The sequence below is a fragment of the Falco rusticolus genome, chromosome 11 (genome assembly GCF_015220075.1).
Source record: "Falco rusticolus isolate bFalRus1 chromosome 11, bFalRus1.pri, whole genome shotgun sequence".
Classification (NCBI taxonomy): domain Eukaryota; kingdom Metazoa; phylum Chordata; class Aves; order Falconiformes; family Falconidae; genus Falco; species Falco rusticolus.
In genome coordinates, this window is record NC_051197.1 from 7,788,225 (window position 1) to 7,808,391 (window position 20,167).

At 37.5% G+C, this 20,167-nt stretch overlaps 1 protein-coding gene across 1 annotated transcript in view; it reads left to right on the forward strand.

The window, feature by feature from the left end:
- FAF1 (Fas associated factor 1) overlaps positions 1 to 20,167 on the forward strand; it is a 171,571-nt gene that overhangs the window by 2,083 nt on the left and 149,321 nt on the right. Inside the window, exon 2 of the mRNA XM_037404855.1 lies at positions 14,521 to 14,589. Within this exon, the coding sequence (XP_037260752.1) occupies positions 14,521 to 14,589 (69 nt within the window). The remainder of the gene's footprint in view (positions 1 to 14,520; positions 14,590 to 20,167) is intronic.

Consider the following 20,167-nt stretch of genomic DNA (forward strand, 5'->3'; position numbering starts at 1 on the left):
AAAACTTCAGATTAGTAAAGGACAGTGTCATTCATTATTAGGTCTCATATCTTTAGACTGTTACAAAATGGTAAAGGATTTTGGTATTTTAAATACTCGATGGAATTTACAACTCAATGTTTTATTTTCCATTTCAAATCCTTACTGATTATGTGCAAAGTAACTCTGCATGGTTTTCCCTTCTATATTTTCTGTACCTTTTAATTAATAAATACGTTTCCTAGTGTTCTGCTACCATCTTCTGTATTTGTGTGAGGTATTTTGTTTAAGAATGTTGTGCACACTGGAAATTTTAGAAGAAATTCTTTGTAGTTTTGTCCAGCTAATCTCTGCTGAATTAAACTGAGGGGGGAACTTCATTGCCATTTCACCCTTGCCTTTCCCAAATTATGTTTAAGAGGGATAGAGTAGTGGTCTGCGAACTTTTGAAATGGTTTTCCCTCCCTGTAAAAGTTTTTTCAGTGAAGTCACAGTTATACTGATTTTTGATGCTTTTGTGAAGCTTTCATGGACTGACGACGTATCTTTCAAAGCCATTAGAGATTCTGCTATTGGTTTCAGCTGGAGCAGGATCTCATATTGCATTTGGTTTTTTCTTTTAGCTCTGATTGTTGTAACAGGTTACTGCAACTTACATGTTCTGAGGTACTAAAGAGAAATACTTGAAAAAAATATTTTGTATATATGCATGTACAAATGTTGAGTAACTTTTATAAAATATCTTAACTATAAAGTAAAACACAGTAAATAATCTACCAGAATTTTTTTTCTTAGTGTCTCAAAACAATTTAAGCCTGTTCTGTGTGGTTTATAATTATTTTCTTTTCCTCTTCTTTTTTAATGAGGTTACTGTAGCTACCCAGGGAGTACAAAGCACGTATTCATGCATGTGGGCTGTGTAAGCAACCTGTCTAACTTTTCCTTCTTAGGCCCTCACTTAGGAAAGATTATGCAGAAGCTTAGCTTTATACATGAGTAGTCTGATTGTTTTCAGTTGAAGTAGCTAAAGTAGTAGAGTTAAGCGCACAAGTTTTAGCTGTTTTACTAATTGCAATTCAGGATTTCTCCACAACGTGTCATTGGAATGTAGGAAAAACTTCCTAGGGGAAAAAATCAACAGCTTGTTTGTAGCATAAATTCTTTAAAAAGGTAACTGCATGTGAATTGGTAGAAGAGTGATGCTGCAACATACCTCACATACTGAGGGAAATAGAGGCATCTAATTTCTACCAGTTTTTGTTAACATCTCTGTTCTTCTTTGATTTGTTGTATTTAACTGCAGAATGTTCTTCCATTGCCAGTGGGATACCCAGGTACTGACGTGATACAAATATATTAATGTTCTATGTGGTTTGGGGTCTGCTTCTCATTACAAAGAAAAGAGATACTTGTTTGTTTATTTCTTTTTAAATTGCAAACTTTCTGTGCACTGAACTTAAATTGACATAGTTAAACAGTTCTGGAATGTCAAGCAGTCTGAGTATTGGCAGGAGTGTCAGATGTCAACATTTTTGTATGCTGGCACCTTTGCTTTTGTTTTTACAGCTTCACCTAGGATGCAGACTAAAACTAGCAAGAATATCTTTTTGTCTTTATAAGTTATGTACACCTTTAGGACTACTTTATTCATGCTATGTGGTTGTCTTCACGATAATTGTAGGGGGGCCCTAAGGGTTGGAGGATTGTGGGAGTTGCCAGGTGTCCGTGTATTACAGGAATATCTGGCATGTGGGGCTTCAGAAGGAAATTCTTCATAGAATTCACATTTTTTGTTGACCAAATAAATAGATTTGGTCTGGATGAGAAGACTTCGGAGTGGAAAGGGAAACCTCAAAAACCTTTGCTTTCATCGAAACAACAGATAACTAAGTTTCTTCAAAGTTATGCGAGTTTTTCTCATTTTGCAATGTTTATTTTTTTTTACCTGGGTAATAAACTACTTTGTTATGATTCATACAGATGTATATAAATTTATTTTCCCAAACTTTGCCATTGCATCAGCCTTTTTCATAAAAACAGAGGTTTGTGGGAGGAGCAAGGGGGAATTGGGAAGGAAGAACCTCATTGCCATCAGTTACAGAAAGGTGAGAAAGCATGCTCGATAATAATGTTTTAAGTTATAAAATTGACCATGACATTGATACATCAGCTTATTATTTTAATTTTTGTAAGATTTAACCGTAATTCAAACTACTAGTTTCCTTCTGGAATGGCTAAAATTGAAGAAACTGGAGAATCTTTTTCACCTGGAAGTTAACACAGTGCTGTTTAAAAATATATCTTGTCAGTTATTTAAGATATGGACTGATGAAAAACATGTCTGCTTCAGCCCTGTACAAGATTATCTCTGTCATGCATACTGTTTTCACTGTCTAACAGTCTCTGTGCAGAGTTTGTGTCTGTTATTTAATTGGGTGGTGCTAAGGGAGCTTTGCTTTCTTCTGTGTGTGTTGGCATGCTGGCTTAAGTTTTCTGTCACTTTTAAGTTATTCATACATATTAAGTATGAAGATTTGATGGGTGAAAAAGGTAGTCAGATTTGGGAATGATTTTGTGTCAGTACCCTTGATTCTTGCCCTGGACTATGACATATGCTGTGGGCTGGAAAGAGTGTTTCAACCTTTTTCTGGTAAGGGTAAAGCATCCATTAGGGTGTTTTGAACAAATAGCAAAGCTGATGTCCTTCTGAAAGAAGAGGTACTGTTTTGCCGTTAAGACATTGGAGCAGAAAGAACTGTTCTTGATTTCTTTACGGTCTTTCTGTGAAGTGTTTGGCAATTCCCTTGGAACAAAACCTTTAACCAGAGATTGGTGTTGAAGAGACTCTCAATCAAAGTTTAAATCTTTGGAAAGTCCTCAGACTTAAGTTTAAAGTTCTTGAAGGCCTACATTTTCATTAGAAAGTCTCCCTAAATATCTGGTTTTGCATGTGTCCAGATCTGTCTGAGCTTAAAACCTCAGGCTTGCTCATACCAAGCCATTCTTTTGTCTGGCCTCTCTGTAGAATATAATGCAGCAGGTGCACCTAGAGTACACCAGATGAACTAAGCTTTGCATCCTCTCCATAGTAGTTGGAAGGAAATCCAGAACTCTATAGGTTAGAAATCGGGGTTTGGGATACATAGGTTTTAGGTAAAAGTAGACTCTGCTAGGTTTCTGATAGTCATGTGCCAAGGTGCTCATCACTGCTTCACCTGACCTCTTTTTGTGGGTGTAGGTTACTAATCCTTAGCTAAATACTGAAGAATTAACAGGGCTGTTTTTCAGTCTTAAAAAAACCAAAAAACAACCACCCCCCACCCCCCCCCAAAAAAAAAAAAAAAAAAAAACAACAACAAACCCCACACCCCAGAAAACTTCAGGACACTAGATGTTGAAGCTCACACCCATGAGGAGGCCTCTTAATTGACATTTTGATTAGAATGCTTTTTAATCCTTGTTGCTTTTTATCACGTTATAATTTTGTGCATTGCAAAGTCAGTAACAGCATTGGAACTGGCAGTTAGACCTCTTGGTTTGCAACACAGTTGGTTTTGTTTGCTGTAAATGGCCTTAGGGCAAAGACACATGATAATAGCCTACTGGGTGCTTAGTGTGTTTTAGTTTGGTTATTTTGATTATTGTTGTCTGCTACCAAGATCATTGCTTCTATTAATTTGTTCTGTGTGTATTTCTGAAGAACCAACAATTTGATTTCGTTAGATACTTTTAGACTCAGCTGTAATCCCAAAGGTCATGTTCGTCGGAACAAAGCTAGCTTGATTTACTAGTCATCTTTCTGGCCTTTAAACTGAAGGTGAAGTGGATTCCAGGGTCAAAAATAAAAAATTGGTGTAAGAGTAAATGTCCATTTAGAAACACAATAACTTGGATATTTCCACTGATAGCTGTTCGTGGAAAAGCCAGGTAATTTCTCCCTATATAAGGAGAGATAGTTAATTAGAAATACTATCTGGCAATTATAGAGAAGAAAGGGGATACTATGATTGTGTGCATTACAGCCCTGCTGTAAGAACCTAAATAATTTACCACTGGAGCACGAGTTCATCTTTAGAAAGAGGTTTATGCTGTTCTTTTCATTCAATTACCTTGAAAAGACTCTTCACATCATAGTAATCATGTCACCATTTCCATCAGCCCATTCATATAGGTATTTGGGTTAGTAGGTCACTGAAACAGATTGTGAGGTGGTAGCTCTAGGATCCTTTTTCAAATGCCATGACAACTAATACTAATTATAACATTGAAATTATTAATTATATGTACTCCCAGAGGCTAGGAATGTGCTTTCATTGAAAGGTAGTATGGAAGTTATTTGGCACATTGGAAATAAAATTTGACTAATATTTCTTGGTAAGCAAGAATCATTTACAGTAAACACGCTTCCTGAGTTCATATTTTTGTGTGGTAGGAGGTGTGGGAGAAGACAGTATGAGGATTTGAGTCATGTGCTACATGTCTTAAGGGGTCCTGAGAATCTCCCACCTTGGTAATACGGCATTGGTGCTGGAAAGTCTGAAAGAGTAGAATTTCTCTCTCTAGTTGGGCAGTTCTTACGGTTCGGTCCCCCTTGCAGGCCTAGTTTTCATGTGTTTCCTTACTAGAAGCAAGAATTACTAGTTTATTAAAGGAGCTACATGGTGTGTCATTGATAGGATTTCATGTTTTTCTAGTCAGTGGATGAGTCTGTGCATATGTGGGGCAGCCATTTGATGAATCCTTTCTTTTAACTACTGTAAGAACTAGAATAAAAAGCCTGGGGAAGTACCTAACATTTTATTTGTCCTTCATCATTTGGATGAAAGGAAATGACATGCTTACTGGCTGGATTGATACCTACTAATTAAACCCATTTTTTAGAGTTGACTAGATAATGTGCAATTGTAAAACCAAACTGCTCAAAGAGGAAACCAAAGCCCTAATGTATTCATTACATGTTGTTTCATCTATCAAAGTAGTCATCTACTGGTCCTCTATGTCTAACTGGTTGAGCAGGTCTTTGTTCTGCAGCAGTGGTTATGCTTTCAAAAGATAATTCATTAAAGCTGAAGTTCTTAAGAGATGTTTTGAAACTAGAACAGAGTACATTAGCCCTTGAGTTACTTTATATAGGTTTCATATTTTGTCTATTGCAGGAAACAATTTGTAAAGACAAGAACTCTGGAACTGAGTCACCTCTTTTTTTTTTTTTTTTCTTTAAAGGTCAGGTTGTTTGTGTGAGCAAATATCAAAAGTGCCATATCAGCTCAGATCGAAGACCAGCTGGCCTAATGTCTTGTCTGCAGCAGTGGCTGTTCCTTAGGAAAGAGCCTAAAGAAATAGAATTTGAATGGACTTGCCTCATCCTGGTTTCTGGAAGTCAGCATTTTATGAGTTTGACGGGGTTTGTTCTAAGACTTTGGGAATAAACTGTGTCAGCTTGAGTTAATCTTGTGTTCTTCAGCTGAGTTCTTCAGAGACATCTGAGTAGTTTCGTGATATGTAAGTTTGCTCTATAGAAGCTGTGTTCACTTTTCCTCAGTATGTCATATATATATATGTATATACCTTTAAAATTTTGGGGACTGTCATCAGGTCCTGGTGGTTTGTTCTGTGTGTCTACTGATGCTTTAGGATGAGAGGGTTCTTTGTAAAGAGCAGTTTTGTTAGAGCGTGGTCCCTAAGTTCCTTGTTAGTGAGTATGAGTGTGCAAAATTCATGTAGCTTTTCTGGTGTGCCCTTACCTTCTTTGGATGCTTCTTCAATATCTTCTTCTTTTGGTCCCACTGACTCGCTGACAGGCTTCCTTGTTCTGATGCTTTTAAAAGTTTGTGTAATTTTTATGTCTTTAGACAAATGTTTGGGGTTTTTTTGCAGTCCTTGTTGGCCTCTGTTATGGTATGACCTGTGCTTTGCTGGGATTTGAGGGTTCTTCTGTTCTCCTATTCTGGATAACATTTCCAGGTTTTGAAGAATTTGTCCATTTCTTGTGGTCTTGTTCTTTATCAAAAATATGAGTGTTTGTGGAATATTGAGTAAAATAAGTTTTGTATGGATTAGTACTCTTCCTTTGTGTGCTTAGAAAGGCCACACTTAGAAAGTGGCTTTTATGTATTCTGTAGTTGTTTTTAAGGTTCTACAGCTTTTGAGGCAATGAGGAGAAAGGAGATGACTACAAATATCCAGTAAGCAAAAGTGTTTGTCTGACTCCTGCAGTTGGTTCTTTTCTGTTTTCCATCGCTTTTTGTTCTTCCATGATAATGTGTAAGATACTGTAAGAGCAAAATGACTGTGATTCAGGAAATCTTGGGGGTTTTACCTGGACTGAGACGCTTTTATTAATGGATTGAACAAGCACAGAAACTTTGGGATAATCCTTACTAAAGCTTTTTGGTTTTTTGGGGTAAAGGCTGTCTTCAGCCTTCTGGAAAGACAGGTGGTTTAGTAGTCGGGTATTGAGTTTTGGTTTGGTTTTTAATTCAGTTTGAGCATTGCTCTTTTTATGTAGTGCATGTGGCTTAAATGCTAGAGTGTTAGCGTGGGGCTTGGGCAGCTAGAGTTCATGTCTTGGCTCAGCACATGGGCTTCCTAGGGATGTGCTTTCGCGGAAGCCTGGAAGCAGAGTTTGCTTCACACTCTTGAGAGTGTCTGCTGGAAACCATTTGAAAGTGGTTAGCGTGGTGCCAAGTTAGCTGGTTCTGCTAAGAAGTGGTTAGAGCTTCATGCTACTGGTTTAGACTTTGTACCCTGCTTGCTTTGTTCAGAAGGTTTGCAGTCATCTCAGAGCATGGGCAAAGTTCAGTCTTGCCTGCTTTGTAACTAATAGGTAGAAATGTCTTCTGTGACCTTCAGAAGCATAATTTTTTCCTTTTTTACTCCCCATTCCTCCTGTAGAAAGGGACTAATGCTTCCTTTGGGGTTTTGCTTAAGGTGATGCTTAAATAGTAGAATGATGAAGCTCGTAAATAGTTGTGGGTGGGAGTTGAAATGCATCGGGCAAAACTTTAGCCTGGCATATCTGCCTAAAGCTTTCTCAATTTCTGATACTGGTAAGTGTATTAGCTTGTTTTTGTGAAGCGAACAGGTGGTGAATCAGCTCAGTTTTTACCAGATGGTTCTTCTGAGTTATGTAAAAACAGAGAAACATTCTTATCTCTTCATTTGGATGCTTGCAGTAGGTGACCTTTCAGTTTGTGTCTCAGTCGCTATGCCTGGATGTTTTTCTTTTTCAAATCTTTGTCTGAAACAGAAAGAAGTAAAAGTGAATTTAATAACCATGGATGACTCATAATAAGAACAGTGTCATTACATCAGTAGGGTTGTTGCAAGGTTAGAATGATAGGGGATGCTACAGAGGGGCATATAGGTAGGTGGTGTTGCAGTCTATGGAGGTGGTCCTGAGACAGGTGGGACTCTGGGATGAGAAGAGTCCAGGTACTGAAAAAATTTGAATTGTGAGTGGCTGAATGTGCTGCATCCCTTGATAGCCTGGAGGAGAGTTACACATGGATCCTGGATCTGATATTACGGTACTAAAGCCTTTACTTGCTTGGCTGAACATACTGGTTTAACTTTACCTCTTTTTGGGGAACAAGTGTTATACTTTGTTTCAGTTGCTTTGAAGTAATTACCATTGCAACAACATATGTGTGAATTTTCAAGAAAATCTTCTCACTTACTAATACGTTGTAGGTGCATTAGTGTCCTGAAGCGTTCTGGGTTTGAGTAGACTTCTGGCAGGTACAACCTGGAGCTGCCCTTGGCTATTTTATAGACTTTCAATTACTATCTTTGATTACAGAGCCATTCTTCTCATAAGGCATGGGAAAAGGAAGCAAGTATTATGTTTCACTCTACAAACAGAAAACTTAGGGTTGGGCTGTTTAAAAATCTGTTTTCCAGAAACCTGCTTTTTATTAGGAATACATAGAAAGGGAATTGCAGATTCTTCTAGTAGAAGTAGTAGCTGTATAATGGGCTGCACTAGTGTGCCAGGAGACTGGAGGAGGCCATCCTTCCCCTTGTACTGGTGAGACCACTACTACCAGGAGTACTGTATCCAGTATCAGTCTCTCCATTGAGGAAGTGGAGCAAGTCCAGTAGACAGCTGCCTAGGAGGGGAGGAGGCTGGAGTGTGTTTCGTGCGAGGTGAGGTTAAGGGAGCTGGGTTTGTGCTGGAAGAGAAGGCTAAGGGGAGATCTAGCTGCTGTCTCAACTATACAGTGGGTGATAGCAGACAATCTAGAATCAAATTTCTCGTGCAGTTGCACAGTCCAAGTCCACTACTGAGAGGTAATGGATACAAGTTACAGCAAGGGTAATTATAATTAAACATAGGGGAAAAAAAATTCCCAGTGAAGGTGGTGAAGCACTGGAACAAGCTGCCCAGAGAGGCTGTAGACTTGTCTTTGGAGATATGCAAAACCTGACAGGAATCTGAAGTGTGTCGGTGAACTGATCTGTGGTTGTAATTGAAGAGGTGAATGAAAGAGCAAACTAAATTTTGGTTATATTGCAGGGGAAGTATGCAAGGAGATAAGTAATACCCTTTGCTATATCTTATATGCTATTAAGAACAGCTCTGAGTGCTTTTTTGTTTTTTAAGCTGCTGACCTGAAGAATTCAGCTGTCCTTCTGAGCAGGTTAGTGACTTGTACTTGAGTTTTCTGTGCTCGTGGTCTCTTATCTTTTGAAGAGTAAGTTACCAAAGGGATAATGAATTGATTTTAATAATATTTGTTTTTTGCCAAATAGTGTTTTTGATTTTTCTTTAAAACCTCATATGTCTGTATGGATTAGAGCTAGCTCTAGTTGCATTGCTGTATCTAGCAATAAAAAATTATTGGGCTTTTTTAAAAGGGGATGGAGATGTATTAATGCAGGCTTCCTGGAATTTTGTAGGAGATCTGAAAGGGTGAAAGCTTTTCTTTCTAGGTGATCTCACCTGTTGAATCTTTTGGTGCTTTAATGTAGTAGTTTCTCTGGGCATTGTAGTTCTGTATAAATAGTAGAAAGATGGACTGAGCTACGGTTGCAATAAAATGCTGATGACAGAAAGCTCTTTCCTCCTCTTTCGTCCAGCACAGGAGAGTCTGTATCAGCTGTTTCCGTGTCCGAGGACTAGGCATCAGACTGAATCACAGTAGCTTAGTCTTAATCTGAGATAGATGGATGTGATACTACTGAGAGGGAAGAAGTCTGTGGTTGACAAGTGGTGTGCCTCTACCCTGGAGATCAGTTGTCTGAGTCTGTTGCTGTTCTGGGTACTTGGAGCTGTGGCTCCGCTTTTATCCTCTTGATTATGTGGACTGAGCGTGGTACCTGTATTTGCATCCGCTCTGAATTACTGCAGGAGGCTGCAGCTGACTTAACCACAGAGTGCATATGGAGGTTAGTTAGGCACAGTGAGATATTTTTTTTTCCTAGCTGACTTTTACAAGAGAGAGTGGTGCATGGTGTAATTCACAGCCATCTGTCTGCCTGATTTTAGTGGGCCTGAACCTGTTGTGCAAAAATGTTTTAGGTTAAAGCCTAGTTTGTGTTAGCTTAGAGATGGTCCTTTTTTGGAGAAAATTTAGCTACTGTTGGTACTCAAAAGAAGTACAGAATTGTTCAACAAAAGTCTTGAGAGGCAGACTTCTAAGTCCTCCATATCCAACTACTGGCTTTTAGGCTGAATGTGGTCTTCAGGATACATTTGACTGCTGCATTTTGCCTTGGTGAGAAGGGGAATAGCGCCACAGGTGAGAAACTCTGCCTTGCTGCCAAATACCATTTGCTCCCAGCTTCTGTGCAGCAACTGCCACCCACTCTCTGTTGGGGCAACAGTAGCCTGACTCTGTATTTGAGTCAGCAACAGCTGTTTGTTGCTTTCCCAGCTTTTGCAGAAGTAACAGCCCGGCTCTCTGTGTTAGGAGCGGCAGTTGTCTCTTCCAGCTTTGCTGTGTAACAACTGCCTGGATCTCTGCTCTACAGCAGGTGCTGGAGGAGCATTTTCAACAGCAGCTGCTGCCAGATGGGGAAGACAGCTGCTTTCCTGTGATGTGGAGGTAGGCTAAAGCCTGTGCCGTTGAGGTGGTGGGTCACAGAGGGTCTCAAAACCCAGATCCAGCTGTTACGGCTGCTGGGGTCAGGCCACCCTGCAAGGGATTTAGAAGAGCTAGTCTGTCATCCTGCATTACAGCTTTCTGGAAGCACCTCCTAGCTTTGTCTTGAACGCCTTGAAGGCTGTCTGCCCTCTGACTTTTCTCCTACTGAATTATTTCCTCAGAGGCTACTTTGCTGCTTTTATGTAATGGTGATTAAGGTTACTGTGCCAGTTAAATAGGACCCCTAATGGCTAGCTGTGAATCTTTCCAAGGGTAAGCTTTCTATCACTAAGGTGATGGTTAATCTATGAAGCTGCCTGAAAAAAAAAATTGAAGAGCTCTGAAATTTTATTATATGTAGATCTAAATCTGCTTGGTGAAAACACCTATCTGGCCTGGAAGAGTAGGATGCTAAGAAAGTTTTGGTTTTTTATTTTAACAGTCAATAACTTTATCTTCTGAATCTGATTTTATGCATTCATAGTGTTCTCATCTTCACGTTCATTTCCCTTGTGTGGTCTGAAAAAAACCACGGAGGAGACTGCACAGTCTTTGGTGCTGGAGCTGCTGTGGAAGGTGAAAATGCTATCCTAGATTTAAAGGAAATGCAGAGAGGAGGAGCAACTTGTTCTACCTTTTCTTCCCCTTTGTCCTTAAAAAAGAATAAATCTCTGGTTTCTTTTTGATGTGTAAAGGTTTACAAATGAGTGAGCCTTGAAGGTTTTACCTTTGCTGTGCTGGTGTCTTTCTTTCAGTTCGATGATTTAGAGGATGTGCTGGTTGTTGATTGAATCAAGAGTTATTAGTATTCTGGTAGAAACTTTCTTCTGAAAAATTTAATGCCTTTTACTAAGTAGGTCTCATGAAAATAAAACTGAATAAAATCTGTGAGTAAAAAATTTCTCAACTCGTATCACTTGTTTAGTAGCAAAGATGTGGGTTTGCATCTTTGGAGCTCATCTACTTGCTGTATTTTTGAAGGTTTTTTTTCCTTCTGTTTCTGTACAAATTTAAAATTATTTTTATTCCCCTATTCAAATATTTTTTGTTTCTTTCTTGCTTGGGTAGAATGAACGGCATAAAAATGAGCAAAAAAATCTTAATATATTGTAAGTAGGTAAACCCTGTGACTTCTTGTCTGCCTTCCTAGATATGTAAGGCATGTAGCCTTATGGTGCCCAGGTGTTCCCTGGGCTCACACCAGTTAAATTGTTGCAAATTTCGTGAAAGTACAGCCAGGTAACCTGGAAAGAAGTCCATCAAAAGAAGCTCTTATACATATTTCAGCCATAGGAAAAGCTTAAATCAGCTCTTGCAGTTAGGAACGAGAGACAAACCCATGAGGAACCAGATTTTGTTAATGTTAATGTGTTGCTCACAGAACCTCCCAGTTTCCTATGTGTGTTTCCCTAAAGGAAACGAAGGCAGAAGCAGGAGAGGTTGTTCTGGGACTAAGATGCTGCTACAGAGTCCTTGGCATTACGTCACGCTTGCCAGTGAGGGACTACCCATCTCATGTGGTTAATGTCTTTAGTTTTCCCTAAATAAACCCAAGCAAACCAAATTGTTTTCTTGAATTTATCTTGCATGACATGGTGCAGTTAAAAGGAAGCAAGCTTTAATTTTTAGTGTGGGGTGGTTTTTTTTGTTTTTTTTTTTTTTTTTTACTGATGGATTATGACTTGAGGCAGGGATTTGTATGTGGTAGTGTGTAATGTCTGAATGTTGAAATACTTTGCTGCAACTGTGACATTAACAGTGTGTTGAGGAGATCTTGAAATGTTCGTTTTGTGGTTGCATTGATAAGTAGCACTCATTTATTCATTGTTGTCATTCAGAAATGTTTGTTTTATTGACAACCAGCGAAAATAGTTCATCTGGAAAGTGAAATAGTTTTAGAACTCCTCAAAAACAAATGTTAAAAGTGATTGTAAAAATGGTCTGAGGGTTTTCAGCAAAACTGCTTTACTCGGATGTTAAGAATTCTACTGGTTTTGATTTTTAGTGTTTATACCTGTCCATTCCTGTTCCCAATGACTCTGCATTGCTAAGAGAGCAAGAGCAAGGTTCTATTTTAGATTGTAAATCAACAGCAAGATGATTTAGGAAGGATGCAAACATACAAGTGAATTAGTCGCTTAATTACTCTGCCTCTGCTGTGATGAGGTAACTCCTTTCACTGTGCGCTCTGGCAGAAGGGTAAGCTAATTTTGTTTAGTTTATCTTAAAAGTATGCCAAAGTGAGCTGAATTGGTTGGCAGTTAGTGTGGGCTAAGAGTGTGCATGTGAACAGTTGCAAGTCAGCTGAGCTGCAGGGGTAACACTAAGAGGGAGAAGCTAAAACCAGTATATGAGCCCTGAATTCTAGGTACCCTCTCCACAACTTCATCTGCACAACCCAGCGTTGAAAACAACACATTGTTGGTCAGGTTCTTATAGCAGTTAGAACACAGCTTAGTTCTTAGAAAGGTCACGTGGAGTTTGCAGGGCTGATAAATGAGAAATAGTAACTCTTTATTTCTGTAATGACAGGAATTTTAAGTGTATTTCACTTAACTGTACACAGAACCTCAGACTGTCGCTTCTGCAACATTTTTCTTGAAGCAAGACTACTTTGCAGAAGAGCTGTCAACATCAGTTTCAGTGGCAGGTTTAGTATGAACCCTGTTGTGATTTCAGAAGTGACGAGCTCAAGCCTGCATTCCTCAAGCTTACTTGGCATAAATGTGTGTAACCTTTGCATTTGCTAGGGAATGTGTTAAAGTGTTGTCTCATTTTTAATTTCAGAAGTAACTGCAAGAAGTAACATAAGAGAAGGCAAAATGATGCTTCTGAAGAGCAAAACTCTTTTTTTTTTTTTTTTTTTAAGATACTCTTTTTTTTTTTTTTTTAAAATTCAGATTAACAAAACATGCTATGAGCAGTGGAGGAAACTTTGGTTCCAGAGAGAATCAATCTGGCCATGAGAGCATTGTGGATCAATAGAAATTGCTGCCTCCCCTCTGCAGGCAAAAAAAATTCTCTAAAATGTCATCTTGTGCTCCTTGCAGTCCTCCAGACTGGTCCATTTTGTGTTGACATACTGCATGTAATGCTTCATAAGCATGGAATTCTTCAGCTTTGAATTCGGGAAGAGAGAGTTTGCCTTGAATTTCTCTGTGATTTCTTTCTTTTTATTTCTTCATTGTTGTAAATGGGAGAAAAAACAGAGCATGAAAAATAGGACCTGATGGCTTTTATGTCTTGAGAGGAAAAGGTGTCTGTTTTTGTGTCTAGCCCCCTTTTTCTCTTATACAGTTCTGGTTTTCCTTTATATCTTTGGAATCAGGAAAACTGATCTGTTTGCTGCTGCTATCTAACCCTGTATTATTACTGTTAAAAGGTTGGATGTTTTTAATGTAGTTTTTATAAAGTTTACATAAACTTCTTATATAACTGTGCCATAGAGCAGAAGGAACATGATCATGTTTTAGATCTTGTAGAAGTCTGAACTCCTCTTGTGTGCTTGAATACAGAGCATAGCTTTGATAAGGATGAAAGATAAATATCAGAAAGAAACTTAACTCTTTCAATTTTTCCCCTCTGGTGAAATATATGTGATATCCTTCAATAGCAAATATGTGGCAGAATGAATAGTACTGCTCTTCCTGCTGAAGTTGAATAGTTGAAAAGGTATGGTATCAAAACAAAGCAAGCAGGATGCTGCATCAAGGTTTTTTCCAGACTAGAGATGCTCTCTTGTATTTGGAATTAAACTCAGTTTACAATACCATTTTGTGGGATGTTATCACTACTTCAAAAATGCTTTGTATTAGATTTCTTGAACTAGGTAAAGCCAGAGTATAGGGCTAGAACAACATGCAAGCGTTTTGCCTGAAAGAAAAACATTGTGAATGTTTCATTATATAGTCTTTACTTTAAATAGTTGCACAAGTGGTGCTCATTTATACATGCATTAGTAGCACCTTATTTTTCTCTTACACTGCACTGTGTAACACCCAGAGTGAGTAGGGATGTATGATGATGGTGGAGGCAGTGGGGTTTATATTTGTTTCTGGCTTTAGACAAAATATTTCAGCCATCTCAAACATCATTTTAAGTATTAAGTATTTTTGTGCTCCCTTTTAAGGTAATAAGTGTTTCATAGTTTTGACTGTTGAACTTTCAAAACACCTTTATGGGATAGCACTATTGTCCTAATTTTACAAGTAACTACTTTGTCTTGCTTCCCTGGGTGGCTTGCACAAGGTTATACAAGAATCCTCCGGTGAAATGGGGCATTATATCCAAATGTTCGAAGTTTAAAACTTGAAATCTGATTTCTGGATTAACCTGTCCTAACAGAAATGGAAGACCTATACCTTTCCTCCTGAAATTAATTGAATTATAAGTATTAATACTTTGATCTTGATCAATGCTTTTAATTCTGTTTACTGCTTCTTTTTGTTTTTAGGCATGTACTGGTATTGAAAATATTGATGAAGCTATAACGTTGCTTGAACAAAATAACTGGGATTTAGTGGTAAGTATTCTAAGAAAATGACTTCATAGATCAACTTCATGTAACAGTGATGTGCCATCTTGCTGAGACAGCTGTTATCTTTGTCAAATTTAGATGTGTCTTTTATGGCTGGGGCAATCAGGTTATATGCAGATTGTTTCTGGTCTGGTAAAGCTCATTGCCAAGTTAACATGATATTGAGTTGTATATACCCTGCTATGTGCTGATTGTCTTCATACCTTTTTGATTTTTTTTTTTCCTTTAAATCAATATTGTGTTTAGTTCCCTTTTTGGTTAATTGTATGCATAATTTTATAAGTAGCCTTATTAAGGGTATGATTTTTAGAAGACTTTTTGTGTGTACATGCAAGATATTTGAGGATTTAGGTGTCTGTGGAAGAAATGGAAGGTAAAACAACTACTTCAGTCTGTCTTATGCTTTTAGTTTAAAAATAAGATAGTTGGTTTTCTATTGTTAGTTGTCATGCAGAATTGAGTCAGAAATCAAGGCTCTGTACCTTATTTCGATTTGGTGTTATCCAGACACAGTTAAACACAAACAAAAAAACCAACCAACAAACTAATATTTAGAAAAAAACCTATAATCTATTTTGTCACAAAGTTCAGTGTGCAGGCAAATAGGAAGGAACCCATACAACAAGCAAAATGGTCTTATGTATTTTAAGACTCTATGGGATTATCAGGATAAAGAAACACTATTAATCCATTTTCTTAAGGTTTAAAAGGGTAAAATAGAATAAACTTAATTAAAGAGCAAGTGACCTTATTTTAGATTGTAATACCTTTGCTTTCCTCCTTTTCCTCCACCCCCCCCCACCCCCCCCCCCCCCCCCAACCGAGTGATCTTTGGACCAGGTCAGATAATCAGAAAATTATTTTTTTAAAAAATACTATTTTCCTGAAGTTTACTATGGATACAGTTTCAACTGTCTGCCACATTGTGTTCCCAGCATATTGTTTAGAGTGTTCTCTGTGTTAATTATTACAAATTAAGTAGCACTGAGGTTAGTGTGGGGTTTTAAACTGAGTTTGTTAGAATGGATATTGTGTTTCTTTTAAGGCATAACAATTACAATTACATTTAATATTGTAACCTATTTTAAACAAACACTATGTGCTCCAAACCCTTGAAAATAAATGTTTAAAAAGAACGTTGGCCCAAGTATATGGAGTCTTTATTTTGGAATGTCATGGTATAAGTAAGAATGAGACACCAGCGAGCAAAAAAGGGAGTGCGTATCATCAGTGTCTTCAAACAGAAAACCCCAAATGTATGCTGACACAGTGGTATAGTTAAAAACATCTTTTGTTGTCACTTAGCATGAGCTGTTTTGAAAATTGAAGTGTTTACAGGAAGGCAAACAATAGCCTTATGCGTTCTGTTCAGGTTGTAAAGTTCTCAATACAATGCATTATGTCAGTTGAACGTGGTTCCAGGGGATCTGCAAATTGTAAGAGAGATGCTTTTCAATAAATGCTTACAGGTGGGATTGAATGAGAGAATTGTAATGAGAAATGGTACAAATAAGGGGATTTGTTTTGATTTTTCTTTTGAGGTTTCAGAATGAGCAGAAAGGGAGAGTGAAGTAGTTTAAAACTAAGAGAATGGCTATAAGAATAGCTTTAAATTCTTGATTTTATTAGTGATGATTAAATGATCTAGAAGTAGAATATAGTGGGAAAAGAAGTAATGACGCAAAATTGCAAGCTTAAAAAAAGCATAGGGCAAGTAAGAAAGGAAAGAAAATTAGGGATGCAAGAGGTACTTCAGGAAAGTACATAATTCTTGAAACTAAAAGAAGATGAATGAGAGGAGTGTCTACAAAAAGGAAATGGTAAGTTGTGGAAGGAAATAAAAATGGGGAGAGTGAAAGTGACGATGATGCCCCAAGGGTCTGTTATTAGTAGAACACTGGCTCCTCTTTATTAAAAGCAGCCGCCTTGTAAAAAAAGGGAGTGAAAACCAGATCATGCCACTCTAACAGGGACTTAGAAACAGAAAAGTGAAGAAAGAGAAGACAAAAGAAATGTGAGTGTAAGAAGAAAAGTAGTTGCTAGCTTGAGTATCAAACATCTCTTTTAGGCAAAGGATTTTAACATTTCAAAAGTACATGAACAAAGGCTCATGACTTATGCAAAATGTAGGATTTTTTGTTACAAAACTAGAAGTACATGAGTGTATGGCCCATGTGTGTTGGGGTTTGGTTTTGGTGTATGTGTATTTGGGGTTTTTTTTATACTTTTTATTCAGTGGTCAGGTACAGACAGTGCTAAGAAATTGGGATGGAGGGAAGGCTTTGTTTTGATTGAACTAAAATGTCTTGGAGTTTTTGTAGATGAGATGAAAAGTAAAAAAAAAAAATCCTTTTGCTTGGCAGTAAATATTTTGCTCAACATAGAACAAAATTTTTTTGTTTGTAAGGAGAAAAAATTTGTGAGTCTTGGTTCACAAATCATGAAGACAGTAGTGAAATAGTGATGATTTTGGAAGGGTTCCTCTGTCATCCTTTGACCACCAGTCTCTTAGGTAAATGGGATGAACATCATTACTGGCTTCTCTAATTTCACTTTGGTTTGTGTGTCTTGTTCAGAGGCTTATTTCAAAGTTTTGATAAACATGATCTATAGTAGTAAAACATAGTCATATAGATGTTCAGGTTTTTTTTTCCGGGGGGCTTGTTTTTTTAAAATGTGGATTCCTTCCATGATTTTTGAAGTAAAATCAGAGCTCTGTGTTTGATCAGGAAAGCTTCCGTGAGGCATCCAGGGTAACATGAAGTAGAAAGCTAAACAAGTCCCATTAGGATGTGATCAACCTAAGTTCAGGGACACTTCTACAGTGTTAGGAAAAAACCCAAAACCAGAAGTTGTGGAATTTCTTGTCTTGAATAGATTGCTTTCGTGCTCTTTATTCAGGCTGTCTGTATCTCAATTCCATTTTCTTGTTTGGGGAAAAAAGTTGTGCACTATCAGAGGCTGTGCTAGGGACCCAGGCTGAAGATTCCCTTGAGCACCTGTTGCTTCTTGAACTCTGAGACTCAACTCAAGGCTGTTGTTATTTCTCTTGGACTTCAGCAAAACAACCAAGAGCAAGTAGTTCTGATGAACTGAAAAGCAGAAGGATCCCAAAACGGAAACAGTGAAATACTTACTGATATAGGCTGACAGAGAAGTATGTAAGAATGCTCAGAGGCAGCAGAAGGTATATAGTTCACAAAACAGGTTTCTAATGTCATGCTGCAAGTACTATGTTTTTGTGTATAATTTCTTTGAAGATTTCTTTGTTTGCATTGATGCAATGTTCCTGTTGCTTGTTTTCTGTATATTTTTTTTCCCCTTGTCTTACTAGTACATTTTAGTACCAGGGGTTAAAATGTCACCAATGTCTTTCCTGTTACTTAAGTGAGTGTTACTGGTTTTTATCTTTTGGACATTTGGTCTTACCTTTAAACAAAGCCAAACCTGAGTGAAGTGTAAGGAACTAGTTTCTTGGTTTAGTTTTTCTAATAGCCCCTTACATTTTTTTGCGAACTCATCTGAATTCTTTTTTCAGTTTAGAAATGAAACATCAGCTACCTATTTTTAAACTTTTAAAGATTACTCACTCCCAGGTAGTCTTCATGTCAGTTTCTCTATATGGGATACTTTAAGGCAATATAAACTGCCATTAATTTATCTTTGGCTCGGAACTAAATAAATCAGACTTAAATGTCTCAGAATTGTGTATATGTTCTACAGTGTTCAAATCATGTTTGTAGCTGTTTGAAGTGATACAGGAAGCTGTCTTTCATAACTGTTTGGTTGCTAGGCTTTGTTGAAGTGCTTAAAATCAAATTCATCATGAGTGCTGTAGAGGAATTCATATGCAGTAACAGAGTATGAATTGCTTGGTGGGATCATGAAGTTTAATCTTGCCAATAATTAGTTCCCCACTGTTGCATATGACTTGGCTGTTGTGGTGGTCTGCTGCATATACAGCAGCTTAGGGTTTTTTATTAGAACACTGTAGCCTAATTACTAGGCTTATTATAGGCTGGGTGATGAAACGTTTCAGATCTTCTGTGAGATACAGAAGATCAACGTAGATAATATAACAGTCTCTTCAGGGCTTCATCTTTATGTAACCATTCTGCAATAAATGAATCCAACTCTCTTAAGCCTGCCAGGATTGCTGATATGTTATATCCTGCATGTCATTTCTTTAAGCTCTAATAATTTACAATAATTGTTAACATCTGAGGAAAGCAGAAGTTAGGAATTTCTGTCTGTTATAAAGTCTGATGGTTCATAGTTTGCCCATTTAAACTGTGACCTTCTGTTTTGGCATGTGAAGGTAAGAATGACATTATAAATGTATCTTAAACTTTGTGTAAAAACAATAAAATAAAAGTATGAAAAATCCCAACTATGTGTCTGTTGAAATGGTTGTGATGATGGTACGTATTTAGAGGAAATGACCCATTAATGCAAGAATCTATAATCTACTAGACCTTATGCAGTATGGACCTTCCTATATATGAGGTTATTACATAGGTGATAGCTCTTTGCTCTCATGAAATCAAATGCTTGCATGAAACCTGGTGTCCCGTGGCTTTCACAGATTTAATGAAAACCTCAAATACTTCATATGTAGCATGACTTTATATTCTGTATGGGTAATCAAAACAGGTTTTTTGACTGAAAAGCAGGATTCACCATGCTTAATTTTCTTTTTCCAGTATGATCATTTCTGTTGTTACTCCTGGTCACTGATGAAATTTATCTTCTTAAAGCGATGTCAAGCAATACCTATATTACAATGTCTATTGGAAAAGATGTAACAAAAACAATTTTAAATCAAAGGGGAGGGTTATCCCATATTCACTTCACTATAAACGTGTGTATAATGATGATTTAAAAAAAAAAAGCGTTTAATTTTCAAAATGACCTTAGTGCCTTTCTGCTATATTGGCTTTGTTATTCTGTATTCTGGTAGGGGCTCAAAGCACAGTGTAACCTCAATAAAACCCGCAGTTCAGTGCACCTGCAGATGTAATGACTTGCAGTCCCTGTCATACACAGCTTCCAAGGGTCAGCTGAGGAAAAAGTGTTTCCGTACCTTGGGAAGAGAAATTATGTATTTTGAACATTTGTTTATATTTATAAAGCTTCAACTCTCAAGTGTAGTTTTTTCTTTTGAACGGATAACTTACACAGAAGATGAGGGGTTTTTACATCTTGCTGTTTAAAACCTCTAAAAAAGAAAAGGCGTTATTTGTCAGACAGGGGTTTTTTTTATGTAAGTACCCATTTTGTTTATATGTTTATAATTACTTCTATGTAATCTTTTGGAAAGAAAGAATAAAAAACCAAACAAGAAAAAAAAAAAAGCACCCCAAAATTTGCAAAGGCCTAACTCATTTTTCTCAGTTGTTTATTTTTTTTCTTTCTGTTGGAGGTGCCAGTTTAGATGGGATTTCTAGGCAGAGAATGGGCCATTGGCTGCTGACATTTATCAACAATCTGTTATTTGTGCCTTTTATTGCTTTCTAACCATTAACTTAAGTTCTTTTGTTACAATGCTTAGTAAATCTCAGTA